At 36.9% G+C, this 26744-nt stretch overlaps 2 protein-coding genes and 3 long non-coding RNA genes across 7 annotated transcripts in view; 3 read left to right on the top strand and 2 right to left on the bottom strand.

Moving 5' to 3' along the window:
• LOC142221510 (uncharacterized) overlaps positions 1-20722 on the bottom strand; it is a 549478-nt gene extending 528756 nt beyond the window's left edge. The window contains exon 1 of the mRNA XM_075291262.1: positions 20478-20722. The gene's annotated coding sequence lies outside the window, so the exon portion shown is untranslated. The remainder of the gene's footprint in view (positions 1-20477) is intronic.
• The window catches only part of Cad96Ca (tyrosine kinase receptor Cad96Ca), a 295767-nt gene that overhangs the window by 266474 nt on the left and 2549 nt on the right, over positions 1-26744 (top strand). For 2 of the 3 annotated variants that reach the window (XM_075291264.1, XM_075291265.1), the window contains 2 exons: positions 415-556; positions 624-1094. The exons of the other annotated variant lie outside the window; for it this stretch is intronic. In XM_075291264.1, coding sequence (XP_075147379.1) covers positions 415-556; positions 624-848 — 367 coding nt within the window. In that variant the 3' untranslated portion in view covers positions 849-1094. Of the gene's footprint in view, positions 1-414; positions 557-623; positions 1095-26744 lie in introns of those variants that run through there. 3 annotated transcript variants of the gene reach the window in all.
• Positions 23875-24514, top strand: LOC142221507 (uncharacterized). The gene is made up of 2 exons (XR_012718074.1): positions 23875-24087; positions 24143-24514. It is a non-coding gene; the product is annotated as an uncharacterized LOC142221507 (long non-coding RNA).
• LOC142221509 (uncharacterized) lies at positions 24107-24941 on the bottom strand. The gene is made up of 2 exons (XR_012718076.1): positions 24536-24941; positions 24107-24476 (listed from the first exon to the last, which is right to left on the bottom strand). It is a non-coding gene; the product is annotated as an uncharacterized LOC142221509 (long non-coding RNA).
• Positions 25032-25767, top strand: LOC142221508 (uncharacterized). Its single transcript, XR_012718075.1, has 3 exons — positions 25032-25097; positions 25497-25562; positions 25692-25767. It is a non-coding gene; the product is annotated as an uncharacterized LOC142221508 (long non-coding RNA).

The following is a 26744-nucleotide window of genomic DNA, read 5'->3' as shown; positions in this document are numbered from 1 at the left end:
AAATACAACCAGCACAAAAAAATACGCGACTTAGCAAGTATTTATGACCATGCGTGCTTGGTTTTGAGCACTTTGTATAAGCTTGCTCTCAAACCAAAATTTATTGTTAAAAAAGTTTTTATTTTCCCTATAAACCAAGAAGAGTTTAAGGTTTTTTATAGGTTTTTGCAACTCTTGGATTTGAAAAACATCAGGCATATCGGTTTAGATTTAGATAAAACTTCCATACATATGTACCGATTAATTTTCTTAAATACGGACATAGAATAGAAGTGCAAAGCATCATTTTTTAAAACTACCCCGCAAATGGTAATGTTTATTAATTCAGTTGGGGTGGTTTAGGGTATCATATAGTCGGCCCCGCCCGACTTTCAACTTTACTCACTTGATACATATCTTTTTTTCTCGTTATAGATGGATGGCTATTGAATCGCTTTATGACAATTTATTTTCCGTAAAATCTGACGTGTGGAGCTTCGGTGTTCTAATGTGGGAAATAGTAACGTTAGGTTCAACGCCTTACCCCGGTATATCTGCCCAAGAAGTCATGCGTAAGGTAATCCTCTATTTTGAAATATAAAAATAATAATTGAGACTATAAAACAAAACCTTGTAAATAACAGGTTCGAGACGGACATAGACTGGAAAAGCCAGAACACTGCCGCCGTGAACTTTACAATATAATGTATTATTGTTGGTCACAAGACCCAAACGATAGACCTTCATTTGAAGATCTTCTACACATGCTGGATAAGCTTTTGCACATAGAGATGGACTACATTGAACTGGAGCGTTTTCCCGATCACAATTATTATAACATTCTCAGCTTAAGCGATGAAAAAGTATAAAATATACTTAGTATACTTAAAATATCATATAATATATAATAAACGAATCGAAAATATATATGACAATTATCAAGTGTACAATTGAACACTATATACATATATTTGTTAAATATTTATTTTCACATTTTTTAAAGAAATTTTGTTAAATGTTTAAAATTATAACATATTCTAATAAGTTTTGGCAAAAACGTCTAGCGAAATATACGAATAGTCATTTTACGAAAATAAAACAATGAACAAGAACAATTCTAAGTTTTTTATTACTCTATGAACTCCAGGCAAACACATTACTGCAGCTCAAAGACCAACTAAGAACATTTAACAAAACGGTCAGGTTTTCCTGTCTCACGTCGCACAATGGTACCGAATCGTTTTTTGGAAATCGTTAGGTTGACAGCCTGATTTCAGTCCATTGTGATACCACATTAACTAAAAATGCCGATTACATGAATGCACTTCTAGTTTTTACTAGAGGACTGCACAATTCTATTTGTATATGCAGAGTACACGTGTACATGCTACATGAGTACATCTATTTGAGAGAGTCGCAAAACAATTGCTACACATTTTGATGGACACCAAACGCTACGAGTAACTTCTTGTTACCAACAAACACATATTCCTCTTTCGATCTTATTGAAGTGTACTCAGACTGATCACGTCGAGTACATTGCGAGAACAAAACTGCATAGAGTACTACATGTAAAGCGTAGCCACAACGAAATTTTATTTTGGACCAATTTTTTTCCAAAATCGGACCAAAATTCCCTCCAGCGGACCAAATTTCCAATTGCGAAGAAAAATGCCTTAAAACTTATTTTATTGTTGTACATAGTGCTTTTATTAAAAAAGTAAAGTAAACCAGAAAGGACTGATATGATTTAGCGGTTGACATAGTAATCAAAACGCCGACTTTGCAACGTTTTTAAAATTTAAGAAAATAGACTTTTTGAAAAGGTCGAATTTTAAAGTCAATTTTAGTTGACATCAAAAGTCGAAATTCAATATTAAAAAAAGTTGATTTAAACTTCCGACTTAGAGGAAGTTAAATACCACAACAGTCACGCATTTGGTTTATATTGCCTTTGCCCCATGAAAGCCATACTTGAGAGAATACAATAGATTTCCGAATTTTAATCCAATTTGCTGTAGTGTCCAAAAAAATATAAAACCTGGGGCCAAATCACCGCATTCGTCATCGAGTTCTGTTTCGTATCGAGAAACATTTCGATCGCTGTAAAATTTTGGATCACCGCATTCGATCGTAATTGCTGTAAACATATGGTAATAAGAAATTGGAAGCAAAAGATGATTTCAAAATAACTTTTTGTGATCAAAATATGTATATGTGTAAATATTATTATGAATCCATGTGTTTTTGTTTTCCTCGTCTTCGGATTCAGAGGATGAGTACAAAGTGGGAATAATTAAGGAAAAATATTCGAGACAAAATCAGTCGTTTAGCATTGCCTGTAAGTGATTCTATTTTGAAGTGAGTGCTTTTAACTAATTGTGTTTTTAACATCCATAGATTTAAACGACGCTTTCATCTGTCAAAAGAAGCTTTTAAATATGTTCTTGAAAAAATTAGTTTTTTTGAAGCGGCTACTTAGCATTCCTTTCTTTGTTCCGTTTTCCTAAATGCAAGTAATATTATATTTTCTTAAATGCATTTTGCCAAAATATATAAATAATACTTCCATTTTCACCAACTACTTGTTTCTTTTTGTTTACATTTTTCTGCTCAAAAATCACTACATACTTCGTTTTCGATAGCATGCTACCTATCGTGTTCAACTTCGAGTAGAAACAATTCGATAACGACTGCGGTGATTCGCGTAAACTACATAACGACGACTAAGTACTCGATTTCGACTGCGGTGATTTGGCCCCTGATCCAAGACCTTAAACGCGAAATTTTCATTCGACTTTCTGTGATTGAAATGGTATCTAATCCCACACTGAAAAAAAGCATTCACACTTCCAAAGATTTTATCTTTGTCCTTGTCGACTACAAGGGAAAATTATTTTATGTTTCAAATAAAAAACGACTTTAAAATAAAGTGTTAAAATATATATATTTTAAACGCTTTTTAGTTTTATACTCAAGATGCAAAAAGTCAACAATATTCCGCGTTCGTTTCTCCAAAATTTAATTGACAACATCGCCAAACGTCACAAAATGATTACATATACATACTCACACGCATTCATGATAAATTTTTGAAAAGTTGTTTTCTACCAGTTTTTGATTGTTTTGCCACCATATCTCACACAGCACTGGACACTTATAATTGTTAAGAATAAAACCCCAGTCGCTCTACTCTTAGTGTCTTACCACATTCTGTAACAGCTTTTACAACATGTGGTACATTGTCGTCTTCTTCAGCTTTTCCAAATGGATACCATCAATTTGCAACGCCCATCTAACAAACATATAATTTCGGTGTTATGCAAAATTTTACATCATCCGCAGCAATGGGCTCATAATCCGTTCACCAACAAACTCAATTCGTTGGAGTCCACAATATCTACCATAATTGCATTGCAATACCAGTGAACAAGAATTTACTTATGCCCATGCTATGTCACCTCACTAGCAATTTCAACTTCAGTGGTCATCACCACGGTCAACGTGAAACTTTCTGTTCAACCAACCTAAGCCCATAATTAACAGGCTGGCTGATAAGTCCGCGGTCTGACACATAGATGGCGTCGCTAGTATGAAATGCATATTATATATAGGACCAACCTTCAAATGATTCGTGTCAAAATTTGACGTCTGTAAGTCAATTAGTTTGTGATATAGAGCGTCTTTTGTGAACCAACTTTTGTTATTGTGAAGAAAATGGAAAAAAGGAATTTCGTGTTTTGATAAAATACTGTTTTCTGAAGAGAAAAAATGCGGTGGAAGCAAAAATTTGGCTTGATAATGAGTTTCCGGACTCTGTCCCAGGGAAATCAACTATAATTGATTGGTATGCAAAATTCATGAGCACGGAGGACGGTGAACGCAGTGTACGCCCGAAAGAGGTGGTTACCGACGAAAACATCAAAAAAATCCACAAAATGATTTTGAATGACCGTAAAATGAAGTTGATCGAGATAGCAGGGACCTTAAAGATACCAAAGGCCTTAAAGATACCAAATCATTCATCAATATTTGGATATGCGGAAGCTCTGTGCAAAATGGGTGCCGCGCGAGCTCACATTTGACCAAAAACGACAACGTGTTGATGATTCTGAGCGGTGTTTGCAGCTGTTAACTCGAAATATACCCGTCAATGGATGAAACATGGCTCCATAACTACACTCCTGAGTCCAATCGACAGACGGCTGAGTGGACAGCGACCGGTGAGCCGTCTCCGAAGCGTGGAAAGACTCAAAAGTCCGCTGGCAAAGTAATGGCCTCCGTTTTTTGGGATGCGCATGGAATAATTTTTATCGATTATCTTGAGGAGGGAAAAACCATAAACAGTGACTATTATATGGCGTTATTGGAGCGACGATATCGCGGCAAAACGGCCCAAATGAAGAAGAAAAAGTGTTGTTCCGCCAAGACAACGCACCGTGCCACAAGTCATTGAGAACGATGGCAAAAATTCATGAATTGGGCTTCGAATTGCTTCCCCACCCACCGTATTCTCCAGATCTGGCCCCCAGCGACTTTTTCTTGTTCTCAGACCTCAAAAGGATGCTCGCAGGGAAAAAATTTGAAGAGGTGATCGCCGAAACTGAGGCCTATTTTGAGGCAAAACCGAAGGAGTACCACCAAAATGTTATCAAAAAATTGGAAGGTCGTTATAATCGTTGTATCGCTCTTGAAGGGAACTAAGTTGAATAATAAAAACGAATTTTGACAAAAAAAATTTGCTTTTCTTTGTTAGACCGGGGACTTATCAGCCAACCTGTTATGTTAGCATCTCTCACGTTTAAGGGTAGTTCCTATGCAAAATCACTATTCCCGACTTATATTTCGCAAGATAATTCGTCACATAGGGATGTTAGGTTAGGTTAGGTTAAAGTGGTGAAAGTGGCAGCCCGATTAAGATTCAGGCTCACTTAGACTATTCAGTCCATTGTGATACCACATTAACTAAAAGTACCTATTACATATGGGCACTTCTAGTTTTAACCGCTGAACCTTCTCGATTATTTTCTTCTGTTGAACCAACCAGATTGTTCCAAAAACATTAGCAGACTGCTTAAGTTAACGTTTTCCAGGTCCGCCAGTAATCTGAAGCTATATGCCCCTAAAATTTGCTTACGCCTTACACAAAATGCATACAAGAGGTGTTTTATTGATTCCTTTTCCTCGGCATCATGACAGCTCATACAATAGTCATTATACTTCGCACCAATAGTTTTTGCAAAATCGCCTATCAGGCAGCGGCCCGTTATAGCAGATATCAGGAGTGATATCTGGCGCCTCGAGAACACTAGCTATCTAGTGTGCGGTTTAAGTTTAAATGGGGCCATATTTGCTTGGTGTCGTTACAACCCTTGCAATTCTCCCATCGAACATTTGCCATCATGACAGCCTTCTCACGCAGTAAGAGATTGCAGGTAGCCAGAGGCATACCAACAGATTCTAGTTCCCCTGGAATATGTAAGGTAGTTCCTAGCCTTGCTAGCTCATCTGCTTCGCAGTTCCCCGGTATGTTCCTATAGCCAGGCACCCATATTAGGTGAATATTGTACTGCTCAGCCATATCATTGAGAGATTTGCGACAGTCGGTAGCCGTTTTCGAGTTAAGGAACACAGAGTCCAAGGATTTTATTGCAGGCTGACTGTCTGAGTATATATTAATGCCAATATTGCTTGGAGCATTACTTCTCAGCCAATTCATCACTTCTCTTATTGCTAATATTTCAGCCTGAAAAACACTACAGTGATCAGGTAATCTTTTCGCTATTCGAAGTTCCAGATGTTTAGAATATACTCCGAAAGCCACTTGCCCATCCAATTTGGAGCCATCAGTGTAGAAATCTATATATCTTTTATTCCCCGGGGTCCGTGTACACCACGCCTCACTGTTGGGAATTGGAGTCTCAAACTTTTTGCCGAAAAGTGGTCTCGCCAAAGGCACATCTGGCATTATTTTGAGGACCGAACTGTGACCGTAACTTTTTTCCGACCACAGCGATAGCTCGCGCAACCGCACAGTGGTTGTTGCAGCTGACTGTTTGGCCAAAATGTCTAAAGGCAATAGATGCAGTATGACATTAAGGGAATTTGTTCCTGTCTTGCTGAATGCGCCTGAGATACACAAACACGCCATACGCTGAACTTTGTCTAAACTTGTTGGCTGGTGAAGTGCCGGCCACCAGACTACAACACCATATAGCATTATAGGTCTAACCACTGCCGTGTATAGCCAATGCACAATTTTTAGTTTTAGTCCCAACTTTTTCCCTATTACATTTTTGCACGAGTATAAAGCTACCGTTGCTTTCCTCGCTCTTTCTTCAATATTAAGCTTAAAGTTCAGCTTCCTGTCCAAAATATTTTGCACACTCACTAAAGGGAATTTCAATACCCCCTAAGGAAATGGGCCTAACCGTGGGAGTTTTGCGATCTTTGCAGTACATAATTAGTTCTGTCTTTGCAGGATTTACCCCAAGACCATTATCTTTCGCCCATTTCTCAGTCATCCGGAGGGCTCTCTGTATAATATCTCTAACTGTTGATCGGAATTTCCCCTAACTGCTATCGCCACATCATCTGCGTATGCCACCACTTGTATAGAACTCCTCCTTGAGGAGTGCCTCTGTTCACATACCTTTGTATGTTTGCTTGTCCTAATGTGACTGAAATGCGTCTCTTCCTTAGAAGTTCGTCTAGCAGCTTAAGTATACCTGGATCAACATTCAGAGTTGTCAGTCCATTTAATATCGAGCTCGGATGGACGTTATTGAACGCCCTTCGATGTCTAGAAACGCCACGATTGTGTATTCTTTGACAGATAGTGAGCTTTCAATAAAGCTGACTAGTTCATGTAATGCGGTCTCAGTAGACCTGCCCTTCGAGTATGCATGTTGTCGTTTCGAGAGCAAACTTAAATCGATGCTAGTTCTAAGATAAATATCTATCATCCTCTCCAGAGTCTTAAGTAGGAATGATGATAAGCTGATTGGTCGGAAATCCTTCGCATTCGAGTGAGAGGCTTTTCCCGCTTTAGGTATGAAAATGACTTTTGATTCCCTCCACTTTCCTGGAATATATGCTAAGTTGATACATCCTATATATATCGCCGACAACCAGGGGATAATTCTGTAAGCCACCGCTTGTAACTTCCTATTCAACCGTCGAACGGAACGGACGTGTTTTTTCAATAGCGGATAAACTCATAGTAATAGGTACCTACTACGAATTTCAAGTGTGGTGGGATATTAAGCCACCATGCAGCGAAATTCCAAGTCATCCACTGGGTTGCTAACTTCAGGGCCCAGTGGACGGGTATCGACTGGAGTTATAAATCTGGGCAATGACCAAGAGTTAGGCCCAATTAGTCGACCTGTAGACGGGTCGACAGGTGGCGACACACTGACAAGTCGAACTTTTTCTAAGGTAACGACATCAAAAGGAGGTAATCCCTCACGAAAGAGATTCAAGGAACGCAGAAATGCTTTGTTTATCCTAAAGAAGTTAGGATCAGTCGACCCAAGCACGTTGTCGGCTAAACAAAGCGATTCCTTAAAATGGGCTCAAGGAATTCTTGAGACTGGAAAAAGGGAACGATCGCCGGATGAGCTGCCATCCTCCAAAAGGGATCAAAGATCGTTTGCCTCAGTTGCTAAAGATAGCCTTGTGATGGCTATCATTAATAAAGGAGCATTGGACGGTATGGTTCCAAAGCAAAAATGGGGGGAAATTGAGAATGCTCTATCTGTCGTCTACTCACAGGTACTGGAAAAGTTTCCCGGCCCAGATCCTCGACACCAAGAGGCTGGTTGGTATCAAGGACGATTTAAGCTAGTCGCATTTGAGGACCAGAGGTCTATAGAATGTTTTAAAGCTGCTCTGATACTAATTGGTGAAGTTTGGGAAGGAGCTGCTCTAGAGTTAGTCGAGAAGAAAGACATACCGGCTAGACCTAGAGCACATGCCTGGATACCTGCAAACCCTTCTGACCCTGAATCTATTTTAAATAGACTGTAACGATGCAATCCAGATCTTCCAACAGCTGATTGGAAGGTTGGCCGTTTGGATGAAGTGGATGGACCAAGACGGCATGCAGTGTTTATATTGAACACTCAGTCTTTGCCACATCTGGCAAAGTCCCAGGGCCGTGTATGTTATGGCTTTCATTATATCCAAATGAAGGTGTATAAAAACGATCAGCTAAAGGATTCAGAAATGGACAAGCCTCTGTCTGAATCAGAAGTAAGCGGATTCTCTTGCGAAGTCGAGGGAGATACCAAAGTTGAAGACATGGATAGATACCGTATGCGTGAGGAGGCTTCTATTGCCTCAGAACTCACCAAAGTCGAACCTATGGTTATTGCGAGAGTCACCGATATCTCTGAAGAGGACATTCTTGATGACTCGATCGAAGCGGCTGATGTGACGGTTGTTGAAAATCTCGATGGTCCTACGGATCCTCCAGATAAATCTTCATCATTGTAAGGCTGCATGTGCTGCCTTAAAAGTTCTCCTGATGAAAGGGGACATAGATATAGTTCTTATTCAAGAACCATATGTTTACAAAAACAAAATATGTGAATTAAGTACTCCGGGGTTCAAACTATTGCAGTATACTGGTAATGATGTAAATCGAGCCTGTATAATTGCTAAAAACGAGCTCAATTTGTTTCTGCTTCCCTCAATGTGCAATACAGACACTGTCGTTGCAAGTTTAGAAATAGCCAAATGCAAATATTGGGTATCTTCGGTCTACATGGGACATGACAGGGAGATGCCTCCATATGCCGTTAAGACCTTAGTGGAGGAGTCACTGAAAACAAAGGCGAAACTCATTATGGGATGCGATGCGAATGCACATCATAGTATATGGGGAAGTAGTGATACTAATGCAAGGGGAGAGTCGCTAATAGAGTTTATTTTGCGTACTAATCTGGTAGTTTGCAACAAGGGAGATGTCCCAACCTTTGTCACTAAAAACAGGCAAGAGGTTTTGGACATCACCTTGGCCTCGCAAGAACTAAATGAAATGATATCTGAGTGGCAGGTTTTAAGTGAACACAGCTTCTCAGATCATCGCTACATCAGTTTCAAATTTGATGTTCATATCACCAAGATCATATTTCCGCCAAATGTTAGGAAAGCTGACTGGAATAGGTATAGGGAATCGTTCAATATGATGATACCGGAAATAACAGAGACAAATATGAGAAATGTGCAAGATATCGAACACGCAGTGGAGCGGATTACTAAGGCCTTCAACATCTCACTGAAAGCTGCATGCCCTAGAGGAAAGCCAAGGGGGAAACATCGACCACCATGGTGGTCTACGGAATTAAGTAATATGAGGAAATCCTGCAGGAAGCTCTTTAACAAGGCAAAGTCCACCAGAGCCCCTGAGGACTGGGACGCTTACAAGAAGAATCTGAGAGGATACAAGCGAGAACTGAGAAAGGCTCAGCATAACTCTTGGAATGCTTACTGCAGCAGTATTGAGAATACGTCCGAGGCTTCCAGACTACGGAAGGTTCTAGCATCCACCAACTCCGCTCCAGGTTTCATTAAAACATCGGAGGGCAATTGGACAACGTCCAGTAAGGAGACGCTGGAGGTACTATTGGACACACATTTTCCTGGAAATCAGACGGTTGAACCATGTACTGGCGGTGCCACAGTTGCTCAGCGGTCGTTTCCTGTCGAGGAAATTGTATCGGAAACTAGAATAAGATGGGCGCTAAATAGCTTTGGACCATTCAAATCCCCTGGACCTGATGGAATTACTCCGGCGGAGTTACAAGCTGTAACTGACAAAATTATCCCCTGGTTGTCGGTGATATATAAAGGATGTATCAACTTATCATATATCCCAGGAAAGTGGAGGGAAACAAAAGTCGTTTTCATACCTAAAGCGGGAAAAGCCTCTCACTCGAGGGCGAAGGATTTCCGACCAATCAGCTTATCCTCATTCCTACTTAAGACTCTGGAGAGGATGATAGATATTTATCTTAGAACTAGCATCGATTCAAGTTTGTTCTCGAAACGACAGCATGCATACTCGAAGGGCAGGTCTACTGAGACCGCACTACATGAACTAGTCAGCTTTATTGAAAGCTCACTATCTGTCAAAGAATACACAATCGTGGCGTTTCTAGACATCGAAGGGGCGTTCAATAATGTCCATCCGAGCTCGATATTAAATGGACTGACAACTCTGAATGTTGATCCATGTATACTCAGGCTGTTAGACGAACTGCTAATGAAGAGACGTATTTCAGCCACACTAGGACAAGCAAACATACAAAGGTATGTGAACAGAGGCACTCCCCAAGGAGGAGTCCTATCACCTCTTCTTTGGAATGTTGCTATAAATAGCCTTCTGGTTACTCTAGAAAAAGAAAGGATAAAAGTGGTGGCATACGCAGATGATGTGGCTCTGGCAGTCAGGGGAAAATTCCCATCCACAATCAGAGATATTATTCAGAGGGCCCTCCGGATGACTGAGAAATGGGCGAAAGACAATGGTCTTGGGGTAAATCCTGCAAAGACAGAATTAGTCATGTACTGCAACGATCGCAAAACTCCCACGGTTAGGCCTATTTCCTTAGGGGGTACTGAAATTCCCTTTGGTGAGTGTGCAAAATACCTTGGCGTTATTTTGGACAGGAAGCTGAACTTTAAGCTTAATATTGAAGAAAGGGCGAGAAAGGCAACTGTAGCTTTGTACTCGTGCAAAAAGGCAATAGGAAAAAAGTGGGGACTGAAACCAAAAATTGTGCATTGGCTATACACGGCAGTGGTTAGACCTATAATGCTATATGGTGTTGTAGTCTGGTGGCCGGCACTTCAGAAACCGACTTGTTTAGATAAAGTTCAGCGTATGGCGTGTTTGTGTATTTCAGGCGCATTCAGCAAGACAGGAACAAATTCCCTTAATGTCGTGCTGCATCTATTGCCTTTAGACATTTTGGCCAAACAGTCAGCTGCAACAACGGTTGTGCGGTTGCGCGAACTATCGCTGTGGTCGGAAAAAGGTTACGGTCACAGTTCTGTCCTCAAAACAATGCCAGATGTGCCTAACGTAGTGGATTACACTTTGGCGAGTCCACTTTTCGACAAAAAGTTTGAGACTCTAATCCCCAACAGTGAGGCGTGGTGCACACAGACCCCGGGGAATAAAGAATATATAGATTTCTACACTGATGGCTCCAAATTGGATGGACAAGTGGGGTTCGGAGTATATTCTAATGATCTGGAACTTCGAATAGCGAAAAGATTACCTAATCACTGTAGTGTTTTTCAGGCTGAAATATTAGCAATAAGAGAGGTGGCGAATTGGCTGAGAAGTAATGTTCCAAAAAATGTGGGCATTAATATATACTCAGACAGTCAACCTGCAATAAAATCCTTGGACTCTGTGTTCCTCAACTCGAAAACGGCCATCGACTGCCGCAAATCTCTCAATGAGATGGCTGAGCAGTACAATATTCACCTAATATGGGTGCCTGGCCATAGGAACATACCGGGGAACTGCGAAGCGGATGAGTTGGCAAGGCTAGGGACTACCTTACATATTCCAGGGGAACTAGAATTTGTTGGTATGCCCCTAGCTACCTGCAAGCTCATGCTGCGTGAGAAGGCTGTTATGATGGCAAATGTTCGATGGGAGAATTGCAAGGGTTGTAACGACACCAAGCAAATATGGCCCCATTTCAACTTAAACCGCACACTAGATATGCTAATGTTCTCGAGACGTCAGATATCACTCCTGATATCTGCTATAACGGGTCGCTGCCTGATAGGCGATTTTGCAAAAACTATTGGCGCGAAGTATAATGACTATTGTATGAGCTGTCATGATGCGGAGGAAAAAGAATCAATTAAACACCTCTTGTGTGAGTGTCCTGCATTTTGTGTAAAGCGCAAGCAACTTTTAGGAGCATATAGCTTCAGATTACTGGCGGATCTGGAAAACGTTAACTTAAGCAGTCTGCTACTGTTTTTGGAACAATCTGGTTGGTTCAACAAAGAAAAATAATCAAGAAGGTTCAGCGGTTAAAACTAGAAGTGCCCATATGTAATAGGTACTTTTAGTTAATGTGGTATCACAATGGACTGAATAGTCTAAGTGAGCCTGAATCTTAATCGGGCTGCCACTTTAACCTAACCTAACCTAACCTAACTCCGCCGGAGTAATTCCATCAGGTCCGAGGGATTTGAATGATCCAAAGCTATTTAACGCCCATTTTATTCTAGATTCCGATACAATTTCCTCGATAGGAAACGACCGCTGAGCCACTGTGGCACCGCCAGTACATGGTTCAACTGCCTGATTTCCAGGAAAATGTGTGTCCAATAGTACCTCCAGCGTTATTTTGGCTATAACTTTGTTCTAAAAATTTTATAATGCTGCATTTTATTTTTGGAACATAGCAATTTATTCTTGTGATTCCATTCGTTGCTACCATAGTACTACAACATCAATCTCACTGCCTCCTTTATAATTACGATGCAAGGCTAGCAGCATATTAATTACCCGATGCCCAGTAAAAAGAAACGATTGTAAAATGAAATTCACTAAATAAAACTTTATTTTGTAAACATTTTTCTATAAATTTCATGATATATACATTATTCCATGTAGTAAATAAATTATTTCTTAATTCACATTGCAAATGGCGCCATGTTTTAAAACTTACTAATATGAAACATACATACACATACATGAAACAACATATGAAAGGATTTAACACGATCTAATTAGGGACTGTGCGCTTCGCGTCAGTTTTTCTACTCGAAAAAAAAAAAACAAAGTACCACAAATGAAAAAATATTTCGGTAGTTTTTCGCATTTTCGGTTTTGTATGGGATTTCGCAGCGGAACCGAACATAGTACCTACTGGTACTCTGGTGGGTTTTCGCGTTGAAACTCCATACAAAACCACAAAATGCGAAAAACTAGCGAAATGTTTCCATTTGTTGTACTTTGTTTTTTTTTTCGAGTTGAAAAACTGACGTTTAGCATGGCACCATTTGCAATGTGAATTAAGAAATAATTTATTTATTAAAACTATTTGTGTGGATTTATAAAGCAAACACGGATCATATTTTTGTTCCGAAAATATACAAAGGATCAAAGGAGTAGCAGATCAATTGCCCAAGGAAAAATAAAATGTTAATTTTTGTGTTACTTATGGTTTCCCAGAAGTGATGACCTCTCTCTGTTGTCAGGATAAAAACGCGGACGCGATTATATGCATATGTAATTTATTAAATATAATTAGTAATAATAAGTGTTAACAAAAAAAGAAAGTAGTACGCTGCTTAGCTCAACTCTAGACTCGAAATTCTAATAAACTGACAAGACTGAATGAACACAGTTGTATCAAAATCGGTAGTCTCACAATCATCTATCGTATCTGGAGGTCGTTCTACTCGCTTCATATATTCGGCAGAAACTACTCCCTCGTAACATCTTTGACTTCGTTGAAGCTCGGGGTAGTCGGAAACTCGGTATCGGTCATTAGGCAAGACTTCGGTTACAGAATATGGACCTTTATAATGCGCTAACCCTCAAATCCATAATTTCTTCATTGCCTTCAATCTTAATAGCATAATCCAATTTGTTCGGCACAAGTCGTCTCGGATCGTAATTAAAAAGTAGCTTGAACGGTGAAGTCTTCAAAACATTATGGATCGTACTAAAGGGTGATTTGTTAAGAGCTTGATAACTTTTTTTTAAAAAAAAAACGCATAAAATTTGCAAAATCTCATCGGTTCTTTATTTGAAACGTTAGATTGGTCCATGACATTTACTTTTTGAAGATAATTTCATTTAAATGTTGACCGCGGCTGCGTCTTAGGTGGTCCATTCGGAAAGTCCAATTTTGGGCAACTTTTTCGAGCATTTCGGCCGGAATAGCCCGAATTTCTTCGGAAATGTTGTCTTCCAAAGCTGGAATAGTTGCTGGCTTATTTCTGTAGACTTTAGACTTGACGTAGCCCCACAAAAAATAGTCTAAAGGCGTCAAATCGCATGATCTTGGTGGCCAACTTACCGGTCCATTTCTTGAGATGAATTGTTCTCCGAAGTTTTCCCTCAAAATGGCCATAGAATCGCGAGCTGTGTGGCATGTAGCGCCATCTTGTTGAAACCACATGTCAACCAAGTTCAGTTCTTCCATTTTTGGCAACAAAAAGTTTGTTAGCATCGAACGATAGCGATCGCCATTCACCGTAACGTTGCGTCCAACAGCATCTTTGAAAAAATACGGTCCAATGATTCCACCAGCGTACAAACCACACCAAACAGTGCATTTTTCGGGATGCATGGGCAGTTCTTGAACGGCTTCTGGTTGCTCTTCACTCCAAATGCGGCAATTTTGCTTATTTACGTAGCCATTCAACCAGAAATGAGCCTCATCGCTGAACAAAATTTGTCGATAAAAAAGCGGATTTTCTGCCAACTTTTCTAGGGCCCATTCACTGAAAATTCGACGTTGTGGCAGATCGTAAGTCTATTCATGATGAAATGTCAAAGCATACTGAGCATCTTTCTCTTTGACACCATGTCTGAAATCCCACGTGATCTGTCAAATACTAATGCATGAAAATCCTAACCTCAAAAGAATCACCCTTTATTTATACTCCATTGGACTAAACCAATATGTTGATCCCAATCGCTTCCGTTTTGCTTCTTGCACAATGTCGCTAGCATAGGTGTTATTGTACGGTTCAATCGTTCGCATTGCCCATTAGCTCTTGGGGTAGCAGTTGCATTTAACACATGTACTATTGACTTGTCCTTGCACATACTCTGAAAGTTAGATCCAGTAAAAGCTGTTCCTCTGTCTGTTATGATACGGTTTGGAACACCAAAAATTGTCAAGTGTCCTCCATCGCTCTAACGGTTGTGGCACTTTTCACATTTCTTACAGGTTTCAATATACAAAACTTCGTAAATCCATCAATAATAACAAGTATGTAAAGATTTCCATATTTTCCTCGAACAAATGGTCCTAAGTGATCAGCATGAATAGTGTGAAATGGAACACCTATTTTATCTATAGAATGTAGATATCCTTGTTTTCTGCCAGCAGGTTTCTTGTGGTACAAGCATTCGAAACAAGAGCCTATATATCTCTTCACATAGTTTCGTAGCTTCGGGAATCAGTATTTATCTTTAATCTTTGCAATAGTCTTATCTAATCCAGTATGTCCAATTTCATCATGATTCACTTGCGCCACTCGGTATCTCGCAGAATCTGGTATACACAAGAGATCATTTTTTCCCTCAGCTTTGTAAACTCGACCATCTTTTATTTTAAATTCAGATTTAATCCGCATATCATCCTTAGTTAATTCTTTTTTTTTTTTTGCTCTCAATAGAATCCTTTATTCGAATTATTTTATTATCGGTCTTCTGCAAAAGTACTATCCAGTCAGTAGTCTCAAGACTTGAATGAAGCGCGCAAACCTTTGCCACTGTTTCGGTCTCTTCTGGATACTCATAAGGGTTTCGGCTCAATGTATTGTATCAAAATTGAACTCGGATAACTTTAACCACCATCTCCCTATTCTGGGCAAAATATCCTTTTTAGTCATAGCACTTCTTACGGTGTTACAATGTATAATCATAAATTGAATTCCAATCAAATAATTACGAAATCGCTCTAGAACACAAACAACGGCTAATGTTTCCAATTCGGTTGAGTCATATCGTACTCTTCTCGTGTAGTTTGACGACTAGCATAAGCTATCGGTTTTAGTTCTCCATCAATGTGTCGTTGCAATAAAACGCCAGACAATCCGTCTTTGCATGCATCAGTATGCACTTCAGTTTCAGCATCTTTACAAAAAATACCCAAGACTGGTTTCTCAGTTAAAATAACTCAGTTAAAAAAAAGCATTTTCTTCTTCTTCACCCCACATCCAATTAGTCTCAGTTTTGGTCAATCTGGTTAACGGTTTGGCTATTAATGAATATTTCTCGATGAACTTCCTGAAGTATCTCGTTAGGCCTATAAATTGTCGCACCTCATGTACGTTTGTTGGACGTCTAAACTCCGAAACTGCCTTCAATTTATGCCGACTCGGTGATATCATACCACTTGAAATTTCATAACCCAAATATTCAATCTTCGTCATCACAAATTTGCATTTCTTTATATTCAATTTCAAATTCCATCTTCGAAAAACTTCCAACACCATTTTTAAATTATCAATGCATTCATCAATACTCTTCGCAGGTATAAGGACATTATCAAAATATCCCATCGCAATAGTAAATCGTAATGGTCCTAACGCTGAATTGACTAGCTTCTGAAAAACCGCAGGGCCATTTGAAACACCAAAAGGCATTCGCAGGAACTCATAATGCCCGTCCGGCCTGACGAAAGCTGTCAAATGTCGCGAATTCTCTGCCATTTTCACTTGATAGTAACCTCTTGTCATATCAAGCATGTTGAAATATTTCATTCCATTCAGCCGATCAATCTGATCAGAAATCATTGGTAGAGGGTACTTCATCTTTTTCGTTACTCGATTGAGAGATCTATAGTCTATACAAATTCTCTTTTCGCCATTTCTCTTCTTCACAATTAATATCGGACTAGCGTATTCAGAAGTTGAATCTACAATTATGCCGGCGCTTTTCAATTTATCCATCTTATCATCCATCTCATTGTCTTTCAGACTCGCTAAGTCGATATGGCTTGTATGTAATGGGTGTATTATCATTCAATTCAATAGAAAACTCAGTATCCGTAGTACATCCTAGTTCGCTCAAAGTCAGGGCGAAACAATCTCTATAGTCAGTAATCACATTCAATAGTCTCTGTCGGTAATCCTCATTTATCTCCGGATTAATATCAATCATATCAATAAAATCGATCGCAGTCTCATTTTTCTCAAACTCAAAATTTTCAGCCTCATCATCTAAAATACATAGCTCACCTTTGGTTATTCGATCACCTTCTTTGAATATAATGTCGGTTGAAGACATATTAATAATCGGCACAGCTAATCCATCGTTCGTTGAGTCAATCACACATGCCGGTATTATCGACCCCATTCTGTTTGTAGTTGAATCAATATAAATTTGTTGAGCACCACTCAAATTTTCGTCTGTCTTTACAGCAACAAAACAAACATGGTTAGGCGGCAAGACAATAGCTTCTTTAACCCATAAGCTGGTTTTCAATTCTGGTAAGGCCGAAATTTCAACTTGACCTTGATCATTTTCATTTAGTACAAGTTGCTCAAAAATTCTCAATTGATCACCTATCTTGTAATACACGATGTGTTCCTGCTCGGTAAATGGCTGTCCAATAATCATAGGAATATCAATTGCACTATCTGCCACTACATATATTTTAACATCTGCAGAAACTTGGTCAATTTTTATTTTTGCATTGAAAATTCCTAAAGATGTTATTTTTCATCCACCTACACCTTTAATAACAACATCACTGGGAACAGGATACATTTCAAAATCACACTCTGCTACTGTTGACGATTTCATCATTATGCATTGACTACCAAAATCGACATATGATTTTATTAATCTTCCATCCACATCAACATCAAAAAAATATTTCTGGTTTGGTGAAGCACACAATTTCTCATCGCTCATTAATGCACAATTTGTTGTCTTTTGAGATTTCGCTTCATTGGGCTTCAAAGTACAATCCTTTCGAATATGGCCTGGTTTACCACATTTCAGGCTATCACCGGCGAATTACAATTTTGCTTAACATGTCCCTTTGCATTGCACTTGAAACAAACCAATTCATCTTCAGTCTTCCTCTTCATATGTGTATTTGGATGCTTATCTAATTCCTCCTTTTCCTTTCTAAACTTAAATGCTTGTGGCTCTTTCTATGGCGTACTCATCGTTCAATAAAAATTCCGTATATCGGCCAGTAAGGAATTTGTTCGGTGTGCGATTTACACAATAAAAATGCTTTCAATTCTCGATCGTGCAACCCTTGGACGATTTCCAGTTTTGACTCTGGCGTTTCCTGAAATAGTAATCGTTCACATCGTCATTTTTGCCTTGTCGGTAATTTAGCATTAACGACCACATATCTGCTAAACTTGCAATGCCAATAAATGTTTTACTAATATGCTTCTCAAAATCTGCCCATGACGTCAATTGCAAGGAATGAAACCAATCTGAAGCACCATCAATTAGATTTGAACGCGCCAGCTCCATCCTAAATTAATCGGACCAGTTATGCAAGTCTCCCATACCTTTAATCGATTCAATCCATTTCATTGCATCGTCCTCAGAACCCTTACCACTAAATTTCTCAATCGTATTTTGCAAATCGGGCTCAACGTTATATTTAGGGGTTTCTCTATTTAATGTAAGTGCTCTTATTAATGCGGCATTCTGTTCCAATAATTTTGAAATCATATTGTTCGACTCTGCATTTTCTCCCGTTTGCTCACTTATATTATTAGTTGCCATTTCAACTCCAATTATTTCTCGTATTTCACTCTCAGTGTAAGATAGTACTATGGTCAAATCCAATTCGTTTTCCGAAAAAGAAGTTTCTTCATCAGAATCGCAAACTTTGTTAGTTTCTTGTATTTCGGCACAATTCGTATTTCTGACGGCGTCAATTCTTTTAATTTGCAGGCTCATACAAATTTACGGCCTTTGAAAATTCAAATTTTCTGACTCTATGATAGTGTGTGTGACAGCAACAACAACACAGCAACAGCAAGACAAATTTTGCACACAACAACAACAGCAAGTAATATACTCTTTGACAAGCTAGGCTACTACTCTTGGATCACTCCTGTATGATGAATTCTTTAATCACCCTCTTGGCGGTCTGCTCCAGAATACACCACACCAAATCCAGCAATCTGCCTTCCAAGTCTCCTCTGATTTTTTCTTTATAACTCCTCGTTGTTAACACAAGATATTACTACTTGGTAAAATTATCTCCTGATTTTGTTACCTATGGTATGGTACATTAGGTTTACGACTTTTGCGACAAACGTATTATACCGTCGTAAATATATTTCACATATGTCACAGTTTCCGACGGGCCATGAGAACGCATGATAGGCGAGTTTTTGCAAACTCGGTCTATGTGGCGGTTGTAAATATTGATCGTTATAAACAATAATTACAACATATTTGCCTTAAAAGCGTTAATCAAATTACCAATTATTAGAGCTTTCCTTATGCAATAATTATATTTCTTTCTTTTTCTACAAAACGAACGGTTTCATTTTCTATTTTGACTTATCAATTATTGCTTTATTATTATTTTATTTAAATTATTATTTTATTTCTCAATTAACCACGAACTTTGTTGGTTGCACAAAGTAGTATTGAAATCCAATTTTTTACGTTGCATTTAAGAGTAGGTTATTTTCAAAGTTTTCTCCAACCATTTTCAAATATTTCGTTAACATTTTGACAATTTTCAAGTAATCCGCAACCAATTTGAAGGTAAACTTTTTCAAGTCAAGTTGAATTTACGTTGAAAATTATGTTTACCCTCAAACTGATTAGGTGTTGCATTTGAAAAACCCCATCCTGTGCTTATTGGGGCGTTTTCGTTCGCGTTGATTTTCGTCTCATTTTTCGTTTAAATCTTGCAGAAGACGCACACGTGACCATGCAACAACAATTCCCAACAATATTCCATTTTAGAAGCAACTGCACTTTACTGGCACTTCACCAAATCGCTTAGATTTGAAGTATGTTACGTAATTTGGTGTGTTGATTCCAACAAAGTAATTTTTTTGGGCCGGAAGTACCCGTGTCTTGAGAAATAACCTCCTAAAGGTCATTCAAAATTTCAGTCAGTTATAGTCTCGTTGTAAAGCTCGTGCTATTAACCAAAAAAATATACGTAAATATCTACTACAGTTTATGAGATATATCCTAATTTTTTGAAAATTTGTATGTATCTTAAAAGTCCTCCGAATATGACCTCTACTTTTTTCTCCCGTATATAAAAGAACATCTTCTGCCCTTTCATTTAAGGTATAATTCGTAACTATAGCTTAAGTTTAAGCGAAGTTATTAAGGTTTTTTTTGCACGTTGAGAAAATTATGTATTATGTTGTTGGTACTTATTTGTGTTATTTACTAATTTTAATGCAACCATATATGTCAATGCTACATTTAGACTGTCCACCCACTCCAACTTGGGTTTGTGTTAGCCCACATCAAACTATATTCATAGTCTTTCGGAACAAATGAATCATAACACTTCCAGCAAAAATTGCAAAAATGCCAGTGAAAGGACCTACAATAGAATAATCCTTACGTAGTCATTTAGGGTGCGATGAGAAAGAAATGCGTTGCCACACGTACATAAATGTGCACCATACAAAGAGAATACAGGGACCATGCAAAAATCCATCAAATTAAAACATTAGATAATATATTTATGAGCATAAACGTTAATACATTTTACAATAAGTACTATTGTTCATGTTATTAGTATCCAACTCACCATGTACATGGGTATATTGTTAAAGCACGACGTACAATTGTATTATTTATTTGTTGGGGTGGTTTTCACTACAAACCATTTAGATGTTATTGGTCAAATCATTTATATATTGTTTCACCGATTTTCTTTGTACTAGCGACAATGATTTAACATAATATAAACATACGATGGTTTGTATATTTTTTATTACAACCGATTGCGATTTCAAACGGGACTAAAACCTTTGTTAGGAAAACTTAGCAGGGGGTTCGTTTTTCTGTTCATTCATACGAAACATATACTACTACACATTTTACGTACATTTATGTACCCTGCAAGCATTTGGGTGTTTGTTCTGTCATCTTTCGCTAAGATGTCACTTTCGGATTGCCAGGAAGTTTTTTGGTAGTAAAATCTCAAGCATAGCAACAATAAAAACATCTATCGCGTGGGGTGTTTCCGTTTCGAAACAAATTCGACTCTAACAGCGATCAAAAATCTAAATATAAACTCCTTACAACGCCATAGCTAATTTTTCAATAACACCTCATTGAGAGAATATGTGTGTAAAATGCCACTGTGAACCAATAAGCGTGGGTAGCACAGAGGGAAAACCTCTGACTAGAAAACGAAAAGTTCCGAGTTCAACGATCGGTGCGGCCGATCATCATTTTTGTTTTTTTTTTTTTAATAGCTATCGCGTTTTTAGCTTTGTTTAGTCACTCAATGGCGAAGCTACTTCGATACACTTTCGATAGAAAATGTTTGCAGGGTAGTACACAATGGTCAACACACTTACAGGATTTCTGAAATGTCGTTGTTACAATAACAAATATTTGTTTACACATTTTAAATCACATGTGGCATCCAAAATTGATACAGTTGAATTTTGTCTAATATTAAAACAATATTTGATTGATACGTAATACAAATTCAACATTGCATTTCGGAATTAAAAACCAGAAAAATATTGTCGTGAGGCTAAAGATTTCATGTCCTTAAAATACGCATACGAATTTTGCTTAGCATATAAGACGCATTTCTCTTATATAAAGTTTTTTCCTTGTGTAAACATCGATAAACTTCCCAGCGGGAAAGTTGCGAAGTACCGCAACTATCATATTTACATTCATAACCTTTCCATATGCCTTCTCTGATAATGCATGTTAAAATTTCTTGCACTTCATTTCTAAAAAATGCTCGTAAGCATTATTCTGAGCCTTCTTTGAAAATTGAAAAAAGAAGGACCGATATTATTGTTACAAGAGCAAAAATTCAGATTTTGTTTTTGTTATAATCCAAAAAAAAATATGTATCAAGCATTTAAGAGGACACTGTGATGATTTGTATTTAATATAAGTCATATACCTGACCCATAGAAAACTTTTTCTTTATTTTAATTGTAGGGCATGTAAGACGCTATTTTCATCCATTCGCCAGAAATTTGAAAATTAGTGTCCCCCATTCCGGTGTATTTAAAATGGGTTATAAATACTCAAAATAATTTTCTAGATTGGAAGAGTTTGTATGTAACAAGGTATAGAAATATTGTGATTTTGAAAATATTAGATATGTATTCACATTTAACATCTCAGGAATTCTTTGACTTTTTATATTTAAGACTTTTTAATTTTAATAAAAAGAAAAAACTATTGTAGGTCTTAGCCGAATATGTACACAGAAAAAAAAGTGTCTCGTAAATTTAAGAAGATTTTTACAATAATTTATTACAAGAATTTTCCAGAATTTTAGTTCATTTTTCGTATCTTCAACGAAAATTAACTACTCGAAAGGAAATTTTACAAATTCTAAGTAGCAATCGTTTAGTTCATGGCCTACAAAATACGATGGAAATTTCCTTAAAAAATTTCTTAACTGGTAGTTAAAAATTCGTTTGTCATGCTATAAAACTACTTGTGAAATGTAAAGTATTTTCTAAATAATAAGTGCAATTTACTATAAGATTTTTTTGTATGAGAAAATAATTTTTTACGAAAAATGAACTTGAAAGTGGATAGCAATTTCTTACTGACAATTCCTATAGTTAATAATTGTTGGTAAAAAATTACCCAATGAAATATTTTTAGTTCACATGTAATTAAATTTATAGACATTTTCGTAAAAAATGGTAGATAACATTTCATGAAAATTTTGCAAATTTTAAGTTAAACTTTTCATCGTTCATAAACTGGTGTGCCTTTACGAATATTATTCTTAGAGTAAATTGTCAGCAGATGCGATGAACTAATGCATAGTACAGAGATCTTTATCGGCATAGTGGAATGTGATTAATGTAAAGATGATGTTACTTGAGTTTTGTTGTGTATAAATGAGCGTGGGGTTGTTTTTATTTTTGTTCATTTAGTGGTTTGTGTGTGTGTGTTTGTTATTCGCGGATGGTTTATTTGGCTGGATGAGGTGTTGTTTTCAATAAAGGCACATGTGTTTTTGTTGTTGTAGGAATGTTTTGGCTTTGCTTGGTTTTGTTTGGCATGCTTCAGTTGTATAGTTGGCGTTGGCGTGGGCTGTTGCATCTTTTAAGTAGGTATGCAACAAGGCAATATAAAGGCATGGAATATTTTGGATTTTTGAGACATATATTGGTGTTTGTTTATTAAACCTTTTAAATGAAAGTTATTAATATTTTATCGGTAGTTTAGAAAAAAGTTATTACGAATATTTAGGAAAATATGTTGAAATTGAAAGTGTATTGAAATTTTTATTATTCTATGTAAAAAAATAATATTCAATTCCAGATGAATTTGGAAAATTTTTGTTATATCTCAGCGTATAGTTTATTAATAAATTGGTAAGTATTTTTTTAAAATGACTTTCTTTTAAAAAGAATATTTTTTATGTATATTATAGGAGCCACCGTGGTGCAATGGTTAGCATGCCCGCCTTGCATACACAAGGTCGTGGGTTCGATTCCTGCTACGACCGAACACCAAAAAGTTTTTCAGCGGTGGATTATCCCACCTCAGTAATGCTGGTGACATTTCTGAGGGTTTCAAAGCTTCTCTTAGTGGTTTCACTGGAATGTGGAACGCCGTTCGGACTCGGCTATAAAAAGGAGGTCCCTTGTCATTGAGCTTAACATGGAATCGGGCAGCACTCAGTGATAAGAGAGAAGTTCACCACTGTGGTATCACAATGGACTGAATGGTCTAAGTGAGCCTGATACATCGGGCTGCCACATAACCTAACCTAACCTATGTATATTATTATTTGTTAATTAATTTTTTTGGAAACCAGTTTAATGTTTTTCTTTGTTGTAAAAACAATATTTAATTTCAGAGCAACTCCAGATGGATTCGAACAAATTCAAAAAATAGAGAATTGGTAAGTTTTCTTTTAAAAATTGGCTTTATTTTAACTAGAATATTTACGTTTTTGTGACCTTTTTGTCATCAAAATTACAGGGGGGTTACTCTGTATTGCGATGCGTAAGAAAAATTGTCGCGAATCGAGTAATTGGTACTCAGTAATTCGTTTTCGTATCTACCTTGCGCATCTAGTTTTCGCAAATCTGGCATCACCGCACTCTATAATGCGAAAGCGTATGTCAAACTCGTTCGTTGATCGCAAAAATCGTGCGCAAACAAAATAGCAATCGCAAAGTAACAAATATGTAAGTAAGCACAATTAAATTTTTATATTTGTATCTAAATTGTTTATTGTTTTAGGGAAAAACCAAAAAAGTTACAGACACAGCAACGTCAGTTCCAAACTTTGGTAGACTTTATGGTCTCTTCCGCAGTTACCTCAAATTGTATGTGCTTGGGACAAAGTATTCGTTCAATCACCTCGCAAACTTCTTTTAAGCAGCGCGACATAGATTGCTCTGATAGTCCTAAAAGATGGTCTTGGCCGATTTGTAGATAACCACCTTGTCCAAGCAATTTCAAAGCAGCGGCCACTTTTATTGGAGTTGGAATGGCGGTGGATTTATTTGGAACGACGAGGTCGTCTTTAATAGCGTTTAATACATTCATAAACGCATCTTTATTAAGACGAAATCTATAAAAATGAAATATTCGAAAACGTTTGTCACATAATTTGAGTTTCCATTTTCTTACCCGTGGTCACTTAGGGAGAGTATATTTGACCGATCTCGCAAAATTCTTCTTGTAATTCGTTCATGTTAATTTTCTTCAAACCATAACGCTATCGAATCCATAATTATTACTTTTTTGTTATAAACGATTAGCAAGTTTTAAAAGAACACGCACCGAACGGAAGATTGTTTAAAATGTTTTTTTTTTACAATTTTTTGACATTTCTTTTTATCATTTTCGTTATTGTTTACATTGTGCAGCCAGCGTTGTCATATTTTCGCTTTATTTTGCTAAAGCGTTGCCATATTTTCAGTTTACTTTGCGAAAGCGTTTGCGCAAGTGATACAGAGTACCGAATTGTACTCTTAACGCATTTAACTATCGCATCGCATTTGCTTTCGTATCGCAATACAGAGTAACCCCCCAGGTTTTTAATGCCTTATTTTAGTATTTCTTTAATCAAATTTTTTGGAAACCAATGTAATATTTTTAATGTAAAAACAAATATTTAATTTCAGAATAACCCCTTAAACATTTGGACAAATTTTTAGTACTCCTTTGCCTGTAATTTAATAGTGAATTGGTAAGGATTCTTTAACTTTCTTTTAACCCTGGACAGTCATCCTCTTTGTACATTAACGTCAGCCTTCGTCATTTTGACTACGGCTCATTTCAAGACGCTAAAATTTTCATCGTGAGCGAAAAAGTGAACCAAACTTGAGTTTATTTTCTTACTCAGTTTGGTTTTAATTAGTATAAAACAAAAATTCATAAAACGGTCGAATTAGTATAACTTAAATTCACCATTTCCCAATAGACTAAAATGCATTTTAAATCGAAAATGAAATTACGTGTCGTCATTTTGACGAATGATGACTGTCTAGGGTTATAAAGAATATTTGGTTTTTAATGCATATTATTATTTTTTTCATTAGATTTTTTGAAAACTTATTTAATAATTTTATTTAATATTTAATTTCAGAGTAACCCAAATAAATTTGGACAACTTTTTATATTTCCCCTCAGCGTACAATTTAATAGAGAATTGGTAAGTTTTATATTAAAACTTTGGCTTTCTTTCAACTAGAATATTTATTTTAGTATATCCTTCACATCGATAACAACACAGTTTTATGAGTTTATTTAGAATACTTCATTATTTCTCTAATTGTTTTAGGTACAAATTTTATGAGATACGTTTTCCAAAGAAAAGTTGAATTCTTTAAACCATTTCATAAAATGCCCCAAATATGGTAAGTTACAAGCTAAAATGAAGAATTAAAAATTATATTTCAGTACATGGTGTTAATTTTTAACAATTTTCATGTTTGTTTCCATTTTTTCCAGCAAGATATGTGAAAAAAACTACCTATGATGAATAAAAAAAGAATAAGTCAAAATGTCCAAACAGCGGGTTCAAATGAACTACTCTCTGTTCCACGTGGTCATAATTTTTATTCACAAAAAACATTGTATTAAGAACTCTCATCATAAGTTTTTATAATAAAGTACTTTTGCTTAAAGAAAGTTGAATTTTAATGTATGAAAATTTTCATAATAGTAAAACGGGTTGTTGTACCTTTAATTATGTAATTTCTCTGTACTGTGGAATGATTGATTTAAAAATAGTTTAGTCGTCGACATTTTAAGGAGACTGTTAACCACTTTTTATTATCGGGTTTCCCAAAAAATAAGCAGATAAACCAAAATAATACTGACTTGTTAACTTGGTAGGGGTATATAAATCTTATGGTGTTGTAAAAATGAACTAAAATACAATGTTATAGATTAACTAAAATTTAAGAGAATTATAAACTAGACAAGTTGAAAAAAATCTTAAGGGCTAAATCATGGTCAATATTACTACAGTTTAGTTCATTTTGCAATGGAAAAGGGTTCACTGTTTTTTCAGTGCGAGCCAAAGAAGCGGAGAATAGAAGGATTCATTTAAAACACAATTCTCTTTTAAATTTGAGCTATGTGTTCTTGATTCGAAGAAACAAAGTTTAATTTTTAGTTCTTTTGAGCTTTTTTCTTCATGCGCTACCAAAATCCACACTCAGGCTCGACTTCAAGTAGAAATTATGGTATACTTCAAGAAAAATCGTCTTTAAAATAAAATGTTGAAAGACTACTAGTTTTTTGCTTTGTTGTAAAGACGCAAAAAGACAACAAATTAAAAGACAATTTTATATTGTATACACTAGTAGAAAAAAATTAATGCAATTTT

This window comes from Haematobia irritans, chromosome 1, assembly GCF_050003625.1.
Source record: "Haematobia irritans isolate KBUSLIRL chromosome 1, ASM5000362v1, whole genome shotgun sequence".
Taxonomy (NCBI): domain Eukaryota; kingdom Metazoa; phylum Arthropoda; class Insecta; order Diptera; family Muscidae; genus Haematobia; species Haematobia irritans.
The sequence above is the reverse complement of the archived record's forward strand: the minus strand, read 5'-3'. Positions and strand labels throughout refer to the sequence as shown.